General features: G+C 41.7%; 1 protein-coding gene across 7 annotated transcripts in view; it reads right to left on the bottom strand.

The window, feature by feature from the left end:
- Positions 1–24,761, bottom strand: part of relch (RAB11 binding and LisH domain, coiled-coil and HEAT repeat containing) — a 36,044-nt gene that overhangs the window by 6,301 nt on the left and 4,982 nt on the right. Inside the window, exons 2-25 of one of the 7 annotated variants that reach the window (XM_075452827.1) lie at positions 23,260–23,349; positions 20,611–20,682; positions 20,423–20,478; positions 20,192–20,305; positions 19,684–19,878; positions 17,032–17,126; positions 16,463–16,583; positions 16,155–16,294; positions 14,639–14,714; positions 14,458–14,553; positions 13,433–13,456; positions 10,539–10,651; positions 10,296–10,386; positions 9,659–9,730; positions 9,422–9,562; positions 9,100–9,264; positions 8,832–8,979; positions 8,494–8,650; positions 6,818–6,941; positions 6,536–6,584; positions 3,896–3,975; positions 3,220–3,326; positions 2,971–3,070; positions 1,378–1,460 (exon numbers count right to left, since the gene is read on the bottom strand). In XM_075452827.1, coding sequence (XP_075308942.1) covers positions 1,378–1,460; positions 2,971–3,070; positions 3,220–3,326; positions 3,896–3,975; positions 6,536–6,584; positions 6,818–6,941; positions 8,494–8,650; positions 8,832–8,979; positions 9,100–9,264; positions 9,422–9,562; positions 9,659–9,730; positions 10,296–10,386; positions 10,539–10,651; positions 13,433–13,456; positions 14,458–14,553; positions 14,639–14,714; positions 16,155–16,294; positions 16,463–16,583; positions 17,032–17,126; positions 19,684–19,878; positions 20,192–20,305; positions 20,423–20,478; positions 20,611–20,682; positions 23,260–23,349 — 2,509 coding nt within the window. Of the gene's footprint in view, positions 1–591; positions 675–1,377; positions 1,461–2,970; positions 3,071–3,219; positions 3,327–3,895; positions 3,976–6,535; positions 6,585–6,817; positions 6,942–8,493; positions 8,651–8,831; positions 8,980–9,099; positions 9,265–9,421; positions 9,563–9,658; positions 9,731–10,295; positions 10,387–10,538; positions 10,652–13,432; positions 13,457–14,457; positions 14,554–14,638; positions 14,715–16,154; positions 16,295–16,462; positions 16,584–17,031; positions 17,127–19,683; positions 19,879–20,191; positions 20,306–20,422; positions 20,479–20,610; positions 20,683–23,259; positions 23,350–24,761 lie in introns of all 7 variants that reach the window. The other 6 variants (XM_075452828.1, XM_075452829.1, XM_075452830.1 and 3 more) reach the window with 6 other exon arrangements.

Here is a 24,761-nt window from a genome sequence, read left to right as displayed (position 1 = left end):
TCCATCCTTCCATCCATTTTCTATACCCACTTGATCCAATTTAGGGTCGCGGGGGGGCTGGAGCCTATCCCAGCTGTCATTGGGCGAGAGGCGGGGTACACCCTGGACAGATCGCCAGTCCATCACAGAGCCGTTTCTTAATGAGATTATTTCTATTCTCTAATTCCTGATTTTTTACTTCTCTTAATGTGTCGATTTTCCATCTACGACCCAAAAAATTAAGGATATTGAGCTAGAAGTATGATCGGCAACAAGAACCAAAAAAAAAGGAAAAAGAAAAGAATTTAAATTTTTTTTAAAAAGTATAAAGTGTTTAATCTTCAAATTGGGGTTAAGTGCATGTACCTATTAGTGTGTGCATTGAGTGTGAGAACAATGAGATGAAAAGGGCTGCATTCCAACAGTGATGCTACCGTTTTGGTATTAGTCAAAATATTAAGAGTCAGTGCCCGAGAGTCACAACATTTTCTTTTAGTGGAAACTGAAAGTCAGCGAGGCAGATTTATAAGAATCCACCGTCTCGCACTGTAAGAATGCAGCCTGGAAAGTGACAGTGTTTTCAGAGAGGTTTTCTTGTGTCGATTGACTCACAATTCAGGCCCACTGCACAGAGTTATTAGGGCTGGAGCCGCCCGGCGATCTACTAATGCTTCACTCATGCCTCGGAGAACCAACTGCAAACCCACCACACAGCAGGATGAGAGAGTCGGAGAGGTAATGTGGGAGACGGAGGACAGGGAGAGGTAAAAGTGAGAGGAAAAGATACAGAAGAGAGAGTGAAAGAGAGAAAAATAGAGTGATGGATAAATTGAGAGAGATGGGATAAAGGTCACCAACCACCAGCTGACGAGTCCGTCAGAAAGAGTGGCCCTGCTTCAACAAGGAAGGGGTGGGGGGAGGGGGAGGAGGAGGAGCAGGGGACGGGTTACAGATGAGCATGCAGGGACTGTGTTGTTGTCAGATGTGGGCAATGTGTATGCACCACTCTGGCAGAGAACTGGTTAGTGTTGTCGACTGATGAAGTGATGAGAGCTGGCATGAATTAGTTTTGCAGACTGATGACGATGACATGCACAACATTAGTGTTAACAGTGGATGTGCAGAAGAACCACCCCAGCACAGCCTAAACCCTCACAGGAGCCACTCCAAACTAATACAAACAAGGTCAAATTGATAAAACTTCTCAGTGAATTAATTTAAACCTCAATTCCAAAGCAGAAAACCCATAATCAATCACTTTGGTGAGGATCTGGTTTAATTGGCATTGAATTTGCTCCTCGCAGGTACAGACTTGCTTGAGCAGGATAGTTCTCAGGCAGCAGAGAGAAGGGGGGAGAGAGACGCGGCGCGGTTTACTGTTTTTGTTGTTCCACTTACATTTCAGGGTCGGAGGACAGTGTGATGAGAGCCGGCACCACTCTCTGAGCTACCAGCGTCTCATTCACCCCCTTCACCAGCAGCTGATCGGATTGGACAGAGCCAGTCGGGATGTCACATAGGTGGGCGGGGCATTGGGACAAGAGCGAGCAACACCGCCAACAGACAGAGATAAAGAGGAAGAAAAAAAAAAAAAAGAGCAAAACAAAGAGGGAAGGGGAAAAGAAATAAAAATACAAAAAGATAGGAAGAAAGTGATATACAATGGCAAGAAACATAGCTGCAAGGCACAATACGGCACTGCATGTATCAAGCAAGTGAGTGTACATCAAAACTCATACACGCACGCACGTGAACACACACATCCATGCACTCAACATGCCAAAGCCAACATCATTTTACTGCACGAGTACTTTCACTGTAAGGTGAGCTTAAAGCTGTGGACTCTTTCCACAGACTCCAGATCAGATTTCTTTCATCCAGTTAAAACTCAAATAATAGTTGTGAGTAAGCCAATTTGATCTGGCATTTGTGGCAGAGGGCTCTAAATCCACAGTTTAACAATGATGGACAGCTAAACACTATGGAATGGTGACAGTGAGGTGTTTTGGGAAAGTGCGAGTACTTCACAAAACAGGGGGGGGATATGAATACAGCCTACCACTCCTCCTCCCCCAAATATGCATCAACATAGGCCAAGTTCCACTGCTATAGCTAGATCCTCATCCAAGCATCTGACCTAAAGTGTGCACCTATCACACGTCTCTCGTGGCTTTGGCAAAGATATTTGCTTCGAGAAACTTCCTCGAAATGGCAACAATCAGCGAAATAAAACTGCAAGAAAGAAAACAGGGAAGCCATTGTCCTCTGTTGAAAAGAAAAGCTATTTTTTTTGGTTTCCATAACTCCTAAATTCTGAAAATGGTAAAAAAATAAAAATAAAAATATTCCTATGAAAACATTTCTGATTAAATTATGCTTCCCAGTAATGCTGAAAAGTCACAGGCCCACTTAAAACTCCTTTGACTGTGTAGAACTGTCGAGCTGCTGACTCCAGCTTTCCTTCGACATGTAGCAGATATTTGTGCAGTCTCCTCTGAGATGAGTGCACAGCGAAAGGTCCGATGTTGAATCTTAGGAGGGTTTAGCCATACAGTTGGAACCGGGGTGCTGATAAGCCATAGCTACAGTCTTTACTTACACTCAAAAGACAGAGTAGCTTAATGTTAAATGCATGTTTAAAAGCAGCAGCAGCAAGCAGAGCTAGCACATGTACAATAAATAAGTAAACAGTGTTTGTCTATTGTAGAGCTGCAGCAAGGAGTAGAACTGCAGGAGTCGATTTATTCCTAATGTATTAGTATATACATATAATTAAATATATGCATGCAGTATAATAGATTAACAATTCCTATAGCTTAAATAAGATGGCAAAAGCCTCTGAACCATATAAAATGTACTAGAATGCACACTGAGTATTTCTGACTAAGAATATGAAGAAGAACAAATTCATCAAAATGCCACATTCCTAAACAAATCTACTCTACTGGAGTTTATTCATCACAATTCAATCAGCGTGTGTCCATTTTGTACCTCAAACATCCGCGCTGCAGTACACCGGACCAGAGCAGATGTATGGACGACGCCATACCACAGGACAGTGAGCAGCAGTTCGTGGTACACTGGGTTAGCACTGACACGGATGAAACAAACAAAAAAAAAAAATAGAAGAAAAAAGTGTGAGCCAACTGTGAGGCAGTTTTTCTCAAGATCACAGAAATCACGATGCAATAGATAGTGTGCCGGTGTATCTGTGAAGGTGAGGATATGTGTGGAACTCACCCCAGCTCTACAAAGGAGGCCTTCAGGCTGTCGAGAGGCGCATGGGACAGAGAAAGCGTCGTCATAACATCCTCCAGGAAACCCACCAGCAGTTTGCGATCCTCCTCCTTCAGAGATTCAACACATGTTTCAACACATCATCTACAAATAAACTCGCACTGCCATTTTAATATCTCCAAGTGTATTTAAATCCACGCTCCTCTGCGATGGTGCTTTGGGACATTTTCACATGAACTAAACTGCAATTTTTTCTTGACAGGATGTATTTAAAGTTTTACGCAAAACACAGCATGCCTGAGCTCTGCTATGTTTTGCCAGCGCTGCATTATTTTCGAGAATCCAAAAACAAAATACGTGGTATGTGGACTTGTTTTTTACCAAGTGGCACTGAACACCAACCCAAAATGTATTATAAGAACAATAGAACAATAAATGGATAAAGAGCTCAAGTCCAAATTTCAAAGACAGCCTTGTGCAATTTGGTACTATTCAGAAAGAAATTTAGGTTCATGACTTTAAGCCACCGCACAATAATGATCCAGCAGGAAATCTTATCTTATTGAAATGTGAGCCTGCTATAAATTTCGAGTACAGCTTAATTTCCTTGCACACCAAGAAGCATCAAAAGTTCTGAGACCTCCTAACGGAAATCAAGTGCTCTGAGCTGCCAAGTTACCTGGTTGTAACATGTCAGCACTCCAGTAGCATAGATGGGGACTGTGGCTTTCGTGAGAACATCGTTCCCCTCTGAAATATCTAACAAAAGCAAAGAAACAGAACAAAATGGCTGTAAAGATTAAACCTATAGTGACAGCAATCGAAATTCCAATAACTTCTTTTTCAGTAACTACAAAAAAAAAAAAAAAAAAGATAGATTTCTCAAAGCTGCATTGAACAACTGGTTATTAAAGGCTGATTCATACTCGGCGCAAACGCGCAACTGTTCTGGCTCGAGAACCATTAATGACGTCATCGAAAGCGCCAGCCCCTTCACAGTTCCTTCAGCTAATAAGCGCAGTTTGCGCCGAGAATGCGTCACATTTGCAGTTCTCTCCAGACCAGCGAGCGTCACTGTTGAGGAAACAAGCTGAAAAGCATACGAAGAAAGCATACACAATGCCACCTGTGGTGTCACGTCAGCGGAGGCTGGCACATCTGATGAGGAATGAATTTACTCTGGGTGTAGAACTGTATATGTATCTCAGAGCTAAGCGTCTGCGGCAAAAACAGAAGAGATGGTGGATTGTTCGTCCTTTGCAACAAGACGAACTTTGTCAAACGTTGTCCCAGTGTAACTTCATAGACGTGTCGTACAGATGTTTGTAAAGGCGCATCCTCTCGGTCACCGCGGTCTCTGCAGTGTTCATTTTTTCTTTTTCTTGGTCAGCTGTTTCCGGTTGAGCTTGCGCGAAGTCAGAAAAAAAGTTGTGTGCGCGCCCTTGCGACGCGCGAGGATTTTCTAGCTTGCGAAGGGGGGCGTGGCGGAATTTTGGGACACGTGACCGTTTGCGCCATTTGCGACCAGCTAGTATGAGCGAGGTTGCGCCGAGTATGAATCAGCCTTAAGCCTGATTTATACCACAGATTCTATAATAGGACAGATACGCCACTCACGGTGCATTTCCGGTTTCCAACGAGGCGATTTTGGTTGCAGTTCCACCCTTTTTCCACGTGGGGCGCCCAATTTTGGAGACCAGAATGAATGGAGTCCTATGGAGCTATACGCCCTTTCGTGCCCTTATCTCAAGATATAATTTTTTCTCTAGTAATTCGAATGTTATTTTCGAAAAAGGGTGTTTAGAAAATACCCATGGCTGAGTTTTAGATTTTTAGAGCCACTCATTTGCTTAAAAAAAGGATTTGAAGTGTATATGACGTCATACATAGCGGGTCGACCAGCTGTCATTAGCACAATGCTAGCGCGTTGTGGACAACAAGAAGCCAACCAGTAAGAAATCAAAGCGATATATGTACTCGTTCAGTAGATTTTTTACTTGAAACCCATGTTGAGCTCTCAGAAACTACATTCAAATCTGAGCGCTCTTGAGGAGACTTAGGTGAAACTGACCATTTGTAGCATCTAGCTCCATTGGGCCCCATTCATTCTGGTCTCCACCGACGCCCCCAGTGGAATTCTGGTGGAACTGCAGCCAAAAAGCCGGTACAATGGGGCTTAATACAGAGTGGCAAGGCTGTTCGTTATAATGGCTGTGTTTATACTCGGAAACCAGGTCGTCTGCGTGTGTGTCGCAGTTAACGCAGACATGCCCCCCCCCCCCCCCCCCCCCCTACGCAGACACTCTGGTGCACCTCCTCAAAATTGTAACTCACCGCAGACAGTGCCGCAGACATCGCCGCAGGGAGGAGAGAAAGGAGGCGTCTGATTGGTCAACTCTACATCCGCTCTACACGATGCGTATTTCCGGTTTGCTAACCGGCTGACGCTAACCGTGCTAACCGTGACGATTCTTTCGCCTCTCTGCCAGCTCCAGTAGTAGCAATATTTCTTCTATTTCTAGATCGATCAGCTGCATCTCAATCAAAGTGCGCATTCGTCCAGTCGCCATTGTTGTTGAATGACCTCCGTAACCGTAACACCCACAATCCTAGCTTGTTCGTGATAGTCCCTCTTGCGTTGTGGCGTGGGATTAACATAGCGCAGACAGCGCTTCAAGGCATAAATCAAAAATGACTGCGTCGTGTCTGCGACAAGCTCACTGCGACACACTGCTGCGAAGTATACACGAGCCTTTAAGGCTGCTCACAGTTCCGGCCTTATTGCATGTGTCATGCACATGTGATTCATATCATGTGTTTTTTTTTTTTTTTTTTGGCTTAATTAATCGGAAGGAATTGTTCAAAACATACAAACAAGCATGAAATGACCATCATCAATCACATTGTACTTAACATTTGTTAATGTGACCATGTCTGCAAAACCTGTGGCCTCAATATACATTGTGTTGTTGTGGCTTTACAAAAAGCCACTGAATGGGGAAACAGCTATAGAAAGGTCGCGATGACCTCAACACTGACAGGGTCTCAGTACAAAACACATTTCAACGACGGCCACAATACCAAAAGCTAAATCACTCGGCAGCCGAATGAGACCAAGCACTTCTTTATAACAACAGAAACATGTCTGGAATTAGGGGGGGGGGGGGGGAGAAGGGGAACACCCATAACAGACTCCAAATAGCTTGTTTACATCAATGGTGTCTGCGTCTGAGCTCCACCTATCAACATTCTCTCAAGAGAGCTGAGAAAAGCCTTCCACATTTGTGTGTACACAAAAAAAAAAAAATACTGCTCTTACCAACGTTCTCTTCAGAGAGTCGGAGAATCTCCTGGAACTGTGGTTTCACCTGAAAAGATCATGAAGACAAATGAAATATCGACACCTTAATTAAATATTCTCTCTTGTGCGCAAACTGTAATGCAATTCTTATGGTAATTGTCACAAATCATTCATTTAAACATTATTCAAAAACTAATTATTTCATGAAGATGTTCAGAAGATAAACCAAACTGGGGGAATTTACTCCAACTACTCCAACCTAAGCTGAATATCTCATTTAGACAGGTGCCACGGCTGCACCTTAGTGTTGGTGAAAATCTTGCCAAAGGTGCGGCACAATCTCCAGAAGAAGCGGGAGAACTCGTGAACACAAGTCGATGATGTCACATTGATGCGACCCACAATCTCTATGAGCTGAGGCAGGCTGGAGGAGGAGCAGACGGACAGAAATCAGCGGATGTACATACTGCATTTCAACTCATTTCACCACAGTGCCCTCGAAATATCACTCACTGTTTCAGTGTATGTGCTCGTCTTACTCATGTTGCGGTGGACATAAATCTGTTTTATCTGTTTACAACGGTCACATTGCAGGGCCCGCCTCCATTATAAGGAGAAGAAGCGGGACAGAGTGTATGTATTGTGCTGTCATCATGTAGTTCATTAAATATAAGTACATGGTTTGAGGTCGGCATAGGAATGGTACAACATAACAGCGTAGTATGAAAATATGAATTTGAGCAGGAGTAGACAAACTAAAGTAACTTATTTCACTTTATTTGTCTCCTACAATCAGTTTCTAGATGAATTTGAGGTAAAAAGTAAGTAGTGTAGTTACCTCACTTTCATTTACATTACAACTTTGGTCCAACTTTACCAGCTCCATTTGTGCTACTTTGTTACAAAACAACCTGTTCAAACGAATGCACATATATATAATTACATGAACATATGATCATCAAACATATTGTCTTATTTTGTTTTGTACTTTAACCCCCCCTGATCTTATCATTTGGATGTATAAACCATTTGGTTTAGTCCAGAAGTTTGAGAAATGTAATATTACAATAACTAGACGTGTAGTCTTATGGCAATCTAATCAACATTTTAAGAGAGAACAGATTTTGAAAGACAGTCAAGGTGAAAATAACTCCATAATAAGACCATCTAAATGTGCCATAATCTGATTGGCTCAGAGTGGAAAGACCTGTGGAGTGTGGTCTGCAGTTGGACCCTACCAGAGCAGAGGGATAAAGGGGCAGCCAAGGGCCGAGATCATGTGCCAGTCCCTACGCGAGTATACTGGAACACGTTTAAATTCTCGTGTGACGGAAATGTTGTGGCAAAAAAATGCTTGGCTAAAAGTAAAGGACCAGGATGTTGTGCAGGGTTCTGTAAGACACTGCAGTGCATAGGGTGTGCCGGAGGCTTCCATCATTTTAAAGCAAACTTTAAAGAACAACACGGCCCAGCAGCAGTAACTCTTCATAATGAAAGATGCTACAATACTGTTTCGCTTCGAGATGAAGTATTTTTTTTTCATTAATTTAAAATCGATAGCAAAGCACCAACAAATGAGGAATATTTTGGGAATACTTTTTACTACCTAAAAAGTTTAGAAAGGTTTGGTTTAAGCCATGATAATGGTCTGATTGTGGAATACAAATTCTTATTATGCAAGGACAATAATGGGATCTTAAATATAGAAAGTAGCGATCATAGTTACAGCTTTACAGAAAAACCATCCCCCCGGAAGTGATGTTAATGAAATTTGACTGCAAATGTTTGTATGTATGTTTGTCTCGTTTGTCTCTGAGATGGACTGGCGGCCTGTCCAGGGTGTACCCCGCCTCTCGCCCATTGACTGCTGGGATAGGCTCCAGCCCCCCCGCGACCCGACCGACGGATTCAGCGGTATAGAAAATGGATGGATGGATGGATGGATGGATGTTTGTATGTATGTGTGCTTTGCTTACAGCTGATTGACCACCCATAGTAGGCTGTCCCAGCCAGTGGTTCCCTCATGCTCTAGCTGGTGATCATAGAGTAACAGCAGAGCACTTAGCATCTCTCTGCTGCCGATGATTGTAGCCACATCCTGGAGAGGAGAAGCTGGCCTGGGAAACCGGGTCACTAAAGGGCCAAACGATACAAGACCACAGTGGAAATCCAGTAAATGTGTTGCTTAAAGAATCTAATACAAAAAACACAGCATTATTATAAATCATCTTGAAGCGAGAAAAAATTCCAATGTTGTCACTCTGAAATAAAAAAAAAACTCTGTTTGTGTGTTACAGACAGACAGACATCTTACCTTCTATTGTGGGTATGTCTCCGTTGACTTTGGCTCTGCTGGTGAAAGGTGCATTCTGCAGCACCACAGCAAACAGAGGCGGGATGAGAGACTGAAGGGCTGACAGAAAAATATGTAGCTTGTGTTCATCCAGACCATGTTCTCCCTGCTGCAGAAAGAAGCATCAATTAGTATGGAAAGCAAACGAGAGCCGCTAACTACCACGTGCCAACATTTTTAGCCTTGAAACAAGAGTTCAAAGGAATTCAAGTTAACAGACTGTACTTACCGTAAGTAGTTTCTCAATACGTGCCAGCAGGGAAGGGATGAGTCCAGTCTGAAGGTTTCCCAGCTCTGTGGTCCAGGCAGCAAAGGCAGGGATGAAGACCTGGTGGACTGCATTGACCACTCGCTCCGATGGGTCCCCAAGGGACAGCAGCATTAGCTCGAAACCCTGCAATGAACAAAACAGCAGCGTGAAGAGTCGCCCACCGATTATAAACGGGGGTGACAAGAGCATCGGTTGAAAAACCCCGGACTTAAAATGACAAGAAAAGTAAGTAGCATTTAAAAAAACGACCTTAATATGTTTCCCTCTGAAAAAAACATACCTGGGAGTACTTGTCAGAGCCATCAATGTAACCCATGATAATACCCAAACTCTTGACCACAGCCTCCCTGACCATGTCAGCCTTGTCCTCAGCAAGCATCTGCTGCAACATGGACAACACGAGAGAGCTGCGAATCTCCTTCTGCAGCAACAGAACGTAAAACAGAGAACTCATGTAGTTTTTCCACCTCCATTCGTGCCCAGTCCCTTTTTAACTGTATGCACTATATGTTCTTACAGGCAGGTAAGGTGCTAAGGCTCCACAGGACTCAGCCACCAACAGTCTCCTCTCTGGATATTTGTGATTAATCTGCGAAGGACAAATTTAGACAAAGAAATGTTGAATGTAAAAGAGGAACCAAAAGTTGAAAGGGAGGGAGAAATAGACGGGAGTGTAGTCACCCTGGAATGGAAACAACTTGAATATCATCAACATGCTGACCCTGTGGAAACCACAATTTGTCTTTCCTTGCAGATTCTCAGCCTCCAAACTGTTGGCAGCTGTCGTTGCCATGGCAGCATATTTTGTTGATTGGGAATGTGGTGACACAGGTGGCAATAAAAACAAAAAACTGCTCTCAAATGTATGTCAAGGACGCTCACAAGGCAACGAGCGATTTTTGAGAATGAAATTACAACAACAGCGGTTGTTTCGTCAGTTAGACAAAGTGTTGCTTGAACAACACATCAAATCAGGGGCTTAAGAGAAAGAGTCTTGGCTGTTGTTCTCAAATACAAAAGAAAGTGGAAACAGTATCACAGAAAGGTAAATATAGGACAAAAGTAATATATAGTTGAATGATAATATACTAAGTATAAATCAGTAACATGACTCATTGGATAAAAAAATGCTACCTGCAGTGTATGTACTGTACCTGTTCCCAGCACTGAGGAAGGAGCTCAGCCTCGACACGAGTGGGACCCACATGCCTTGCAAATGCAACGCAGCCCGTCAAGATCATTTGTCTTTGGAAACACACACACACATACACATGAGTAAACATTGATCAACTGATATACTGTCTCGTCTCCCGATGTCGGTAAATTGGTAGAATTATTAAATCAGCCAAACATGCGCGTGTCACCATATCTGCATGCATACATACAGCTATGCATACCTCTGCTCATCATCTGGTCTTTTGATTAAGTTAAAGAGTATATGGAGGAGCTGGTCCCTCTCTTTAGGTTCTGGGTGAAGGCATGCAGTACACAAGATGAGTGGAATCAACTCCTGTCAGTGAGAAAAAGACAACGCACAGAGCTGGCATCAGATGAACTACCTTTAGGAAAGAAGAGACTGTTATGACACGTAGGGAAAGAGTGGTCGGTAGAAGTCAAGCAGGCCATTCGGTCTATAGAGTAGCGGGAATAGGAAAAGACAAGGTGTTTATCAAAAAAAAAAAAAGATGGAGAAGTCACAGGGAACAAGGAGGACAAGGCGTCACCTTTGAAAACCAACAGAAGTCCATCAACACCGCTGAAAACATGCTTACCTTGAATACCTCGTCGGTGTTAACACTTTGACTCATTCGGTGTTTGTGGGGTCACGCACGTACACAATTACCAAGTGCATGCACACACCTGGACACAGGGCTGAATGCTGACACACTCATACCTAAAGCACTACTTTCCCCTCCAAACCTGAGCTCTGTCCCAGAGTTCAGACAGAGTTGACGGGCCCTCCAGCCAAAGAGGAGGGAGCTCAGCTGCCCTTGATAGAGGGCCTCCACGGCCATATTGCGGTCAGCTCTACATTCCCGCCACACACACCGAAATTAGAGAGTGCACACAGAGTTAAAAATATTTTTTTTCAAACTTTTTTTTTTTTTTCCAGTAAGATATCGCATATTTCTGCCAAGTCTTGGAAGAACAAGCAAAACCCCAACATTGGATAGACACATGAACCTAACTGAGAGAAGCGGGTAAAGATGGGCTGGGATGAGTCAACTGCTCAGTGTGCCAGGTTGGAAAACTTTTACAAAGTAAAAATACAAACATTCATGTATCAGAGGGTCATTTTGAGAGTTTAACAGCAAGTACAGCATGGGTGAAATCAGAGTCGAAGAGCTGCAAATGAACAAAGTTCAGCCAAATGTAGCCGCCACATTTAATAATCTTTTGCCTTTGGTGACTGAAAATACTATGAAGCTTCACAAGGTTTTTTTTCCAAAGAGCAAACAAATGGTGGAATTCATAAAGAGCACGCATCTTAAAAGCCAGAAACCGTGCTGACCCTGCTCTATTTCTGTGTGAAACCCCGTGTTTCTGATGTGAGGACTCCTTCACGAGGTTTAACTTCTGAGCAGTTCTGGGTAAACATTGTGGGCATGTAGAGTGGACAGAAGGACGCCAAGATCCAAAGTCAGCGAGCCTGACGCCTCAAAGAGCAGAGCTAAAACACTTTGATACTAAATGACCCATATGCAGATCAGGAACTCAAAGCTTTCCCTTAAAACATGAAACACTTCAACGTCCTCTGCACAGATGCCAATGACTGAAGATCCCCTGCCTTTTTTCGTCTTGCGGCGCAGTGAGGTTGGAACTGGTTTTTGTGTTGAAATTCTCGACAATTATTGGGTCCATCTTTTAGACCCCTGACTTTTCAACAAGAAAGATCATAAGATCAAAAATTTTAACAGGTTTAAAAGGTTTTGTTCAAAACCAAAAGCCTGTAAAGCTAAAAGTAAACTGTAAAAATCTGGTGCAAATGATCGATACAAAGTCGATGCAAATCAAATTGTATCACAACAGCGCAGTCCTGTGTCTTGAGAAAAGTCATCACGTTTAATGATTTACGGAGTCTGATAACACGGCCAGGTGGCAGGCAGAGCCTCCATCTATCATACTACAGTTTCAAGTCAAACACCTTTTGTTCTTAAGTGGGTGTCACATTCAAACAACTCAAGGTGTGTCTCCTCGCTTGTGGTAGTTGGAAAGCTTCAAGTTGCAAGACGGAAGTGTGAGCAGCTGCATGTTCATCTGAATATCCCGCGTCATGGTCTGTGAATCTAACGGACACGGAGCAAAGTCCACACCAATCATGAGGGACCCCAAAGTCTCAGTGTTCTGCAGCGCTCTCATTTCTTGCCAGCCTCTCCCTTCAGTTTGTTTACCTTGATTTCGCAAAGAGATTAAGTAGGTCATAACTGCCTTTGGTTAATTACAACTAGGTTGCCATGGCGATATGCAAAGTAGCACAACCAAGAACTGCTCAAACCAGACTCGTCTCTTTCAGACACTCGCTAATTTTCTGTCACATCAAGTTTCAACACAGCACAAAATTCAGGTACATTGTGTTTACGTACACATGGACACACACACTCACAAACACTAATTGCATGCAAGCAGTTAGTGTAGGCAGAGCACCTGTGCAGGTGTCTGCATAACAGCTCACAGGGAGAAATGGCTTGTTAATGCCTACTCTATTTCAATAACTCATTTCCTTTTCAGAATGAATTAAAACTAAGCACCTGAGAAACAAAATGCACCTCGTTTGTCACTGTTAAAGTGAAAAAGCTGCTTTAAATCTAGCCAGGTTAACAGAAATAATGATCGTTTGTACAAAAGAAGTCCTGCGCTTATTTAGTTTTCATCTTTTTTGTTGTTAATTGGTTTGTATAGTTTTTAAGCAAATGAACTTAAAGGCAGTTAGCGGATTAAAACTGCAGCAAATAAAACAGACAAGGGAACAATCAGCAAAGGAGAGTAATGATACATTTGATTTAACTGACATACAGTACAACATGACCCATGTGAAGCTACGACTGCTTAACTTTTGCTAACAGTGCACGATTGTTGATATTCTTGGTCACGTGTCTCGTGTTTTTAAAACATACTGCAAGGTGGCAGAAAAACTATTTGCATAAATGTCAGGGCTCGTGCCAACAATAAGTAAATAACAGCTACAAAAACTGTCAGTGTGTCAGCAGTTGTAGCTTAGGGAGCTGCTCTTTAGTCCCATACGTCTATAGGTCATGTCAGAACCATGCAGATGAGTGCATGAAAGACTCACCTGGCAAAGATGTGTAACCATTCTCTAGAAGAGAGGCATGCATGAGAGTGAGAGAATGAGTGAGACGAAAAAGAGAGGAATAAAAATAAATCCAGTGAAGGCAAAAAGGGCAGCAAATGTGAGCGGGTGACAAATATACTAGTGGAGAGATGATGGTGGAAACAAAATGACACCATGAAGAGGTAAGATTTCAAATCAATAGATAAGACACAAGTCAGCAAGGAATTTATACGTTTAAAAAGTCTGATTATTCCTGTCAGCATTGTTTATTTCTTGAGAAACACCAACCTGAAATTTGGCAGAAAAACACAATTCTGAAAAGGCCAGGTGATAAAGGTGCATTGTGCAGCTCGAGTTGGACGAACACATCTGTACGATGGTCTTAAACAAGCAACTAGAAACGCCAGTTAGACCAGAAACAAGAGGACTGCACACCATCACAGTACATTTGAGCTGGATTTTGGGAAATACCTTGGGGCCTAAACCAAGAAAAACTTGTTGTGCTTTCTGGAAAAAAAACTAAACTAAATACTTTAGGCAAAAACAGATGGTGAAAAAAAGACATGTTTATCACTTTTACCCAAGTTGGACAAACACATTTTAATTAAGAATACAGTCTTTTTATGGTTTATGAACAATGTGGTGTTTGGCACTGAATTGACAATATAAACTTTTACTAGAAATCTCGCCTTCATCTATAATTTGTAAAAAGGTTTCTTAAATCAAACATGCAGAGAAATAATGCATGTAGACATAGCACCTCTATGCCCTAAATGTTAAGGAACCCTCAGGTCTTCTCGAGTCGGTAACCATAAGCTGCATGCAGATATATTTTGGATACGAGGTTGCAAGGCGTACCGTACCATATTTTTTGTACCCCACAGCAAATGTTCACCCTGCGTAACCTTGCTGCTCTGTGTGCATCTATTGGACATTAAGACAAGATGCCTGTGATGGTAACAATAATGAGGGGGAAGCAGGGAGGAGATGAAGAGGAGCAGGATGAGCGGCAGAAGTCGGGTTACCTCTCGTTTAGCTAGAAGGACATTAGGGACGATGTGAGGGAGACATCGACCCAGCATTAGCATCACACTCGCCTCGCTGTCTGCTATACGAGACACCTGGAGACAAGGGCGATAACGTGCACTGCTGTTGTTAACGTCCTTACGTGTATCGATTTTATTTTGATCACTTTGTGGCGCTGACCTCTGCTCCAAGGCGGCTGTCGGAGCACATTCTGCAGAAGGACAGCAAGGCTTGCTGGAAGGCCGGGGATAACTTCCTGGAAAAACAAAAAACCAGAGACGAGAAACAGTCATTACCGTACGGTCTGCAACATTTACTCTGAAGTCCACAGAAACTTTGAAGATTGCTCTGACCACTGAATGACAGAGCAACGGACTAGGCCAAGCTGCAAGACAGCTCGAGGCTGCCATTTCTTTTTGAAACTCTAGATAGATGATGTGTGAAAAAAAGGCCACTCGATTTTTATATAACTGCCCATGAATCTGAAGTCTTAAAAAGGGAAGCATGCATTACAAAAGAAAGGTCAACTTAGAAAAACACAAAGTATTCACTTGATCAGCTGATTCACTGATAGTTAAAGCACTAAACATACACGTAAGATCTGTTTAAACATAAATCAAAAGCAATTATGTACTCTGAAGAAACCTTTTCAGTCAAGAGCACAGACCCTTACTTATTAACTGCTGTTTTTCCTGCACTGTAGTTACTGATAACTACTTCCATCTAGTGGCCATATGTTGTAACTACACTGAGATGGGTAACATTAGTGGACCAGTGTGAGACTTACTGAATGTCAGTGTGTGAAGTAACTTACAGTGAAGATTACTAAGGAATAATTAAAGGAATTTTATCTATAATCAGACATTTCAACTGCGCATTGCCTCACATTTATCAAGACAAATACAGTCAGGGACAAATATAACACTGCCGACACAAGGATTTTCATTTTCTAGTGCGCGTTTACATCTTTCCACGGAGGAAACTGCTCATAATGACCACATGTAAAGCAATTATTCAATAATATGGAGAGAACAGTTTCATTTCTGAAAAAAATGTTGCTGTTTGGGTAATAAACGTACTGTAATCAAGTGGTCTTGCTTACAATAGTCTTTTCTTTTTTATATTAGACATTGTTGCACTAAACTCCAATGTGAAGAATTTGTTAGGATAATGTAAATCTCAAGATTGCTATTGTAGATCAAATAGAACCACTTGTGGCAGCGTGTGATGAAAACACAAAAGAGTTGCACACTGGGAGAGCACCTGTGATTGAAGCTGCCTTTGTCAAGTGGATTGATGATGCTTGGACACAAACCAGCCCCTTGAGAGGGCCCTTGCTGATGGAATGGGTTGAATATTTGGCAGTAAGCCTGGGAGAGGATAGTTTCCAAAGTTTCCATTGACTGCTTTGAGTCAATGGAATTTAATGTGTAAGAGATGTGTAAGAAAACGCACGAGAGGTGGCTGAGGTTGACATTTTAATTCCTTTTCATAAGCTTACACTAACTTATTAAACATAAAAATGTCTACTAGATGGTAATTTGCTTGAGGAGTTAGGAAAAAGAAAAAGCATTCCCATAGTGAAAAACTAGACTCTGACAGACCCTCTATATTCACCCGTATGAGCAGAGTTTTAATGATGGCTAAGAACATAAACATCTTTGTGAACATGTAAATACATCTCTGCATCACTTACCTGTTTGGTTGATCAAACTGAGCACTGATCTTGCTGCAGGACTGTATGCGGGGCTGTGATGTGCTCTGAGGAGAGGGATGGTCTTTTTCAGGGTCTGAAACCCCTCTGACATCTAGATACTTGCCATTATCTATAGGAGGCTGAGGGTAAGACAACATAAAATCAGGATGGATACGTTAAACGCAAATTTACATTGACACAAAATGAGTTTCTTGTTGGTTGTGATAATCATGGTACTTATTACATGATACTGGTCCTATGCCAACACATAATTACATCATCACTACATATTTAAAGGAACCGCATACCACGGAGGGAGGGTCAGTGGAGTAAACAGAAGAGGAGGAGGGATTCGGTGAATTCTGAGAGCCCAGGTTCAGAGTGGCCGGAGGTGGGGAGGAGACGGTCCTTTTCAGAGTCTGAATCTCACTGTGAAGCGGATTAAACAAAAGACCTTGTCAATAAAGACGTACACCTTATATTAGTGTGGCGGCAAGTCATTACGAGTATGGTAGGTGGTACAATCTTAGTGTTGGCAATTCCAGAGTCTACAATGGAATACAAATCGTATCAGAGCAGGGTTTCCTCTGTAAATTCATTCAGCAGTGGCATTTTTTACATGTTGGTCCCACCTCAGGAATTCGTGTGGGAAAGTTTTGGCAATAATGTGGAACAGAGCTGAAAACCTTTAAGATTTTTAATGGATGCTTCTAATTATACCCTACAAGGTGTACAAGGTCGTGGTGAACGTCCTTGTCCAAAAAGCATATAGCTATTAAGATACAAAGGAAATCTCATCAGCATCACAGCATCTGTATGTCAGCCAGTCTGACATACAGATGAGTAGATGAGCAAAATCGTGCACCAGTACACCTACCTCTGCAGTTTCTTGATCTGTTCAGCCAGGCTCTGCTTCTCACTGCTGAGTAGGCTGAGCTGGTACTCCAATTCTTGCACCACTTCTGTTTGCTGCTGTTGAAGAAATGAAAGAAAAAAAGTGTTACAATTTCTGGCCAAGAGCAGGTGTTTAAAAAGTTACAAAAATAAGTCTCTTCAGGGGAAGGCAATGATGTCTTTATCACAAAGCCTTTAATCAGCACTTTGAGGATTTTAAAGGCTTTTCCCCTGCAATTACTGTGGCCTAAAATGCTTCGATTTCTGGCAGCTTTTCTTAAAAGTTTAAACATGAATGGCAACATTTTTAACTACTTAGGGGATCTTTTCTTTTTATTTGTATTATTCATTACAACCCTAAGGTCTGACAAAAATGTGCACCAAAATATCTTTACAGCTTAAGCATCAGAAAAGAAACAGCTACTGCAGAATCAAAAACGCTGAGGTACACAAATAAATGTCAATAAAAGAGAACATCTTGTTTGTTTTTTTTAGGTTGAACACGATTAAAAAAAAAAAAAAATCCCATTAAATAACTTAAACATTGGGGCAGTTTAATAGCTAAACTTTAAAGTAACTGGACAACATTTGTGTAGCGCCTTTCTAGTGTCTCTAGTTGACCACACAAAGCACTTAGGACTGAATTGGCCACATTTACATAGAGAGTCATATAGCTTTATACGGTGACATTTCTCCATTAAGGCCTTCAACCTTCCTTCGATCCCTTTTCCACTATTGTTCCTCCGAGTTTGATTCAGACTGCCTGTGAAAGTGACTAAAGGAACCATGGTTGGACAGTACATAAAGTTAGGTGTAACACAATAGCCTTTTATAGTCACATTTTTGTTTTCACAACATGTCTTATCATCATAGCAATTCATTAAAGCACACAGTGGTTGGCTGAATCATAGTGACTGTAGATGAAAGCAGCTGAAAATATCACATTTATACATGTTTACACTTGCTGAGCTCTTTAAGCCCTTGCGGAGTTAGTTTTTTCATAACATGTTGTTTTTGCCAGAAAAAAAAGTTCCTATCGAGCCAACATTCACAGAGCATCGTGTTCAAGGAAGTGGAAGTGGGTGGGAACAGTTAACAATCTTGAAAATATTTGTATCTGTTCAGACAGAAAATCGGTGGCTTCAGCCACAGCTCGAGCACTTATCTATTTAAAACGTTGGATTCTTCTGTACAGCTGGTCATATGTCAAACTAACCCACTGCTGCTGTACGTGTCCGTCCGGTAACTTTACAGCCGCTGCTCACAGTTAAACCACACTGAAAGTGTACATATTATTAGGCCTGACCCAGTCGGATTTCAGTCTCAAAATGCCAAGGAAAAGCACCGGGGGAGTAATTCACGCATGACAACGACACATTCAGTGGCTACCAGATTAATCGAAAGCAGTGCATGAGTGACAAAGGGGCTTTACAGACACACTCACACAATAGGGCAACAGGGGCTTCAATACCTGGCCTGAGAACAACTTCTAAAGACTGAGACTTAAAGAGGGGTTTCAGTCATTATTATGTCTGCCAACAATAAGGGTTATCACCTTTTTATCAGTCATTTTCAGGGTCTTGTTAAACCGTACAGATATAAAAGCTTTCAGCAGTCAAGACCATTCACGTTTAAAGAAACTTTTAATTGAAACATAACTCAGAATGAGTGAGTGATTCAGTCTGAGGCCAAGTTCACAGCATTTGAACAACCCGACATATTTCAATCCAATTAAGTTACTCCACTCAGGGTCTCACCACGGTTCTCAGGGTCTACTGCAGCGTTACCACTAGGAAGTCAAAAGTTAGACGAAAAGATCGAGATATTGGTTGGATTTGTGTTAACCGTTGCAGTGTTTCCCACAGATGTGAAGGCAATGCGTGGTGGTGGGCCACCACATTTTGAAGAATAAGGAGTTATTCTTCAAAATAACTCCTTCGTTAATAATTTGTCACACAGAACTTTATTGTATTAACCCATAAGAACCCAGACCCATTTCTACTTAATCGAAAATTAAGGGGGTTATAACACAGACTAAATAGACCACATTTCAGATCTTTTTTTTTTTTTAAAACGGCAAACTTGCGACTAGTTAACTTTATAAAGAAGGCGTAATCGCTTGTTTGCTATGGGACGGGACGGGACAACATTGTATTCAAAATATAAAATATTTTTATAGGACTTTTTAAATGTGTGATTTTTATAAAGGTGCACGTGATACCAACCTTTCGTGAATTTCGCCAGCCGTCTTCTTTCGGATGAGCTAATCTAACGCGACGCTGAAGCTAGCAAGCTTCCAGGGAAGCACGGAGGGGAGGGACTGTGTGTGTGAGTAGGCTATGCGAGAGAGACGCGAGGGACAGAGAGACGGAGGGAGAGCAGGGAAAGGAAATGCAGCTTAACGAATACGAGTATTTTTTAAATCGCGTTAAAAAAATAAAAAATAAAGAAACGCAATGTGTGGCGGCCGGTGTTTAATCTGTGGCGCACCGCCACAAATTAGTCTATGTGTGGGAAACACTGCGTTGTGAACAATTGTGAACAACTAACACAAATTTGTGTCACTTCATTTCTTGCGGTGCGATGCAAGGGGCACGCTGCCTGCAAAATGGATGACAACTTTACTTCTACACACCCGTTGTGACAAATCAGGCTTCTTCGGGAGCTCTTGGGTAATGCAGTTTCCTGGAAGCTCACTGAAATCCACCCCGACTGACACATCCACCATGTCCCTCAGTGAAGGGTGGGTGCTGCCGCAGTTCCTGTAGAGCTGCAACAGGTCGGGGGGTTTTGGGATGTTGAGGCCAACATCATCCCACAACTCAAAGTCCTGAAAACAAACATAAAAGAAAATGATTCAATTATTGTTTGGTTTTGCTTTAGTATCGTTTACTAACTGTGTGATTATCTGTTTTCGAGCCTTCAAACGATACTCGTTTATTGTATTACTTTATGTAGGTCTTTGCAGAATACAATACAAGCTCAGAACACGGCAGGTTATCTTAACTACTGAATCTATTGATGGTCACATCAGTCATGGTTTCATATTCTTTCTTTAAGAACGAACCAGTTTATTTAAGGTCAACTGCATTTATATATTTTTCAGTGTCTCGAAACGCAAGGCAGCCAAAAATAGTGTTTACCTGGTCATCATTTTCATCTGAGAAGGTGATGGATGAAAGTTTGTATTCATTTTTTAATAAATATTCATTCACAAGGAAGTTTAAGGCTCTTTTCTCCAGTGGGCGTATAGGCTCCTAAGATAGGAAAAAAAGAGAGGATATCAGTGATGCCCGCTCAAAAGTTTCACGGATTACATCCAATAATTAACACGTTTTTTTTTATGCATTTTCAACACTCAGGAGATTCCCCACCTGAATTTCAGGACTTGACTTGAAGTTTTTTCTCTCCTGAGAGGACACTTCGCTCTCTGAGAAATTGAGGAAATATTAAATGTTTGAATAGAGGTTGAACATCAGTTATCCAGACGTATTGACAAAAAAAGAGAGAAGGCTATAACAAATAGGGTTCGGGTGTAGAAGAAGTTGAAAGTACGCCACACCTGCTGCCTGAGTCAAGTTGGCGCGCAGAGCCTGAATGGTCTCCTTTGCTTTCCGTAGCTCAAACTCCAGCACTGGACAGGAAATGACAACACACACACACAGGAAGTGGATCCAACCAAAGGCAGGGAACAAAACAAAGATGGGCATAAAAAAAAAAAGAAAACAAAAGAAAACAAACAAACAAACAAACAAACAACAACACAAAAGATCAAAAGTTATCAAACCAAACAAAAAAAGGGATCATGCAAATCATGGGTAGAATAAACGCATGCAGCAGAGGATCATGGGAAAGCTGGCTCGATGTTTGTTTGACAGGTGTGTGTAATGCACTGAGGTACGTCTCAATTTCAGGAATTCTTGCCCTCATTTTCCACCAATTGGTTGCACTGAAATCATAAATGGGGTTTAATTTGATTTCAACTGTAGCTGAGGTACGCAAATCAAGTTAAATTCTGACGTATATTCTTGAAAATCTAGAAGCTGTCTGACACAGGTTTCTTTCCAGGCAAATGTTTTATTAGAAAAAAGATAACATTTGGTCTCAATCCACTCGAAGGACAGCCACTGCTCAGGGAACTCATTCTTCACACATTAGCCATGAAACAATAAAACAACTAAATATTCGAAGCTATAATAACAAGTGTCTAAACATAATTCAGACATTAGGGTTTTGTTTTAGATCCGATTCCCTGAATTTGCCTAAATACAAAAAAAAGAACATAATCCATGATAACACAAACAAGCCGTCTCTGCCATCTCACGCAGAAGCAGCAGATGCTTGGATCTACTTGTTAATTTGCTAAATGAATCTCTCTCATCGCTAACAGCCAACACTGAAAAAAGCAAAACAACACACAAGATCTTGGAACACGTCAGAGTAAAAAACACACGCAAAAAGTAAAAAGCGATGGAGCAGGGAAACACGTTTGCATACCTGTGCACTGAACATCTGCTTTTTGGATCTGATCTGATCCGATCTCATTGTTGTCCTAAAATATATCGTCACAGCGGGTTTCACACCTCTTAGTTCGGGGGTTTGATCGTGCCAGCAGAGAAAGTGTGAAACCCAGATACGATGCTTGATAATATTTCAGGAAACATCCTAATTTTTTTTTTGGGTAACTTTTCACTACAGTTGATGAATCCAAATAGAAAATGTCAAACCCATTAGCCTAGCGCTCGATCTCACACCTTTCCCACCAGATCTAAGAGTGCAAAGGCTGCAATCGGTGCAAAATGGAAAAAACCAAGAACTTAAAAACGGGAGCAGAAAAAGACAAAAAAAAAAAAAAAAAAGAGAAAAAAAGGAGAGAAAAAAAGGAGAAAAAAAAAGGAGAAAAAAAGGCTAGTCTGGATGGAGTGACTTGTCCAGAATTTCACTGGGGTTTGATCAACGTCAGGAGGAAGCCAGAAAACCCAGAGTCAGACAGCTGGGGGCAGGCAACTTGGCAAGAAGAACAGGTTGAGGGGGATGAGAGCAGGGGTGGTTGACAAGTGAAGAGAGGATGGGGGAAGGTGCCAATTATTTGGACGGGAAATGAATGAGTAGAGGTAAATTTAAAAAGATGGATATTTTGTTTGCGAGGTGAAACGAACATCTCTGCTGCATGGTTTTAGCTGTACTCTCATTAAGTAATGCTGTGTGCGGTATTATCAACTGATAACAGCCCCAAACTGTGAGTAAACCATCTAACTGCTGACATATGAGGCATGTCCACTTACAATACTTTTGATTAAGACTTGATTAAAAATTGTCATGCTTTTCTACCATCATGTTTATTCACAATCCATAAATCCAGCCTTCTGGGGCTCAGTGACTAACATTTACCAACCAAAAATGTGGTAAGGCATTACGTTAACCATTGTTAAGTTGTGGCACAGTGTAGTGATGTGTTCATGTTGGCATTTATGAAAGACAGATCAGATCAAGGTGACATCTAGATAACATGAACAGTCCCTGCACGGCATCATAGTTTCCTCTGCATTCTGCAATAGAGCAATAAAGACTTTCTTAATATGCTTGTTTGTCTTTCATCAGCAGCCTAAAAATCACACAACACCTGAAAATGAATCACATGCTCATATTTAGCAGATGCTCTTAGAGCCGGCGTTGTTTTATCACGCGTTATTGGTGTTAGATAAAGCTGTGAATAAATTTTCAGTAAAACTATCCAGCGGTGTGTCACGACAGAGCCACGGGGGGAAAGGGAGTGTGATTTGGAAGAATGCTGAGACAGGCCCCGTTCCAGAAATACCACGCGTAACTCCGCAGTGGGACGGCTGACAGGAGGAGGCACAAAAACCTCAACAAAGGTGAGGAAAGAAACGCACACTGCATGTGAGAATGTGCGTTTCTTTTCCCGAGAGATTACGACCTTCTGTCAATTAACATTGTTTCTAGTGGGCGGTTGAAGATATCGTTAAAATCATGTTAATTTTACACCAGCTGTTAGGAACACTCACTCAAACAGGCATGATAAAGCAGTGCCCACTTTAATAGAACCCTACCCTGATGCCAGTGTTACAGGCGTTAATGCAGCTTTCTTCTACAGCCTTTTCAGCTAATATCTTTTTCTCCCGATCGTGTACCTCCCAGAGGTGAGCTGGGTCTCTTTTGTGTGGAGCCCTGACAGTACGGTTCTTCTTACCTGCCACCCGTTCGTCCGTCTCTCGGTTGCCGTCATCTGAGTAACGCGCAAAGTCCAGAGAGTCCAAGGTGCTAATGCTGCCTGCTCGATCTGAACAGAGACACAGACACAGAGGTCGCAGTGAGACAAGGAAACGATCACATGCAATGATTCCACAGACAATCCCGCTGCTCAGACAGTTTAGAAATGAGAAAACACATTAGGAAATCCTTGAGAAATACTGCTTTAGGTGTACACGCTTGCTTCAGGGTTAAAGGAATGAAGGCTCACAATGGGATCAATTATTTCAATTATGGACTTTTAACCAGTCAAATGACAGAAACTTAGAAAAAGAATTGAGCTCTTGGGAGGTTTATATAATACAGGAGAAATAACTCCCTCACTGCTCTTGGGGAAAACTAAATCGGTCATAAAATACTCTAACTTTACTTAACCTAATGGAACCGCCCACTCTCACCAAACAGCAGCCTTACAACCGAGTACAGTAAGAGCAAACACACCGTTCCCTGAATCACCAGATAACGCTGATAAATAAGAATACTCGTGCTCACATTTCACTGAGCTAGGCTGCTCTGGTATCTTCATCAATGGTGTTAGCTTTCTTTCCGTTGCAATTGCAAGTGTGAGATTGGCCTGCTTGCTTTCTGATATCCAGATACAGTAGAAGGTCAAGCCAAGCGGTTGGCTGTGTGAGTAAAGATTAGAAATAAAAGAGAACAAGAACTAATAACCTGACAGAGTCGTTGTTGGTGCCCACCATCAGAGTTGTTAATGTTCATTTGCTGTCTGAAAGCTTCCTTTGAGTGGATTATAACTTTAGATCATTAAATACAATGAGATTTGAAAAGGAAAATAGAAAAAACAAAAAAAGAGGTAGCAAAGTGGTGAAACTATAATCTAACAATGCCAACAAGAGTAATACTTGACACAAAAACACCTGTTTCATTTCTCTCATTTCATTTATTGCTTAATTTGAATCTTCAACAACCTTAAAAACTATGGAAAAAGCGTACGGAATAGATTTTCTCTTTCCGTTTTACTGTGCGTGTTTGTGTGCATCACGTGTTCAAATGAATGAATGAATGAATGATACACGCACCCTCAGTCCTGTGACTGCACAGGGAGAGCATGTCAGCACTGGGTGACTTTTTCTATGCGTGTCATTGTTCGTTCTGTCATGCTGATTTCAACTCATCTGCTTTTCCTCTGGGGAACACGTCTAACGTTTTTTTTTTTCTTGATAATATGCGCAGATTTTTGCTGTGAGTGGCTACGATCTTCCCAGCAAAAAAAAGTATGGATACAAATACAAGAAACAAGAGAGAATGGAATACCAGACAAGCTCATTAATTTTAATTGAGGGATGTTTTTGGCTAAAGACTAAAGCCTGGGCTAGAATGTGCTTATGAAGAGGGAACAATGGGCTCAAACTGTAAAGAATGCACTGGAACAAAAAACTGTATGCACATTTGTGTCACAACATCATAGTAAAAGTATTGCAT

Source organism: Odontesthes bonariensis, chromosome 20, assembly GCF_027942865.1.
Source record: "Odontesthes bonariensis isolate fOdoBon6 chromosome 20, fOdoBon6.hap1, whole genome shotgun sequence".
NCBI lineage: Eukaryota > Metazoa > Chordata > Actinopteri > Atheriniformes > Atherinopsidae > Odontesthes > Odontesthes bonariensis.
Note: the sequence above shows the minus strand (reverse complement) of the source record. Positions and strands in the feature narration are given on the sequence as shown.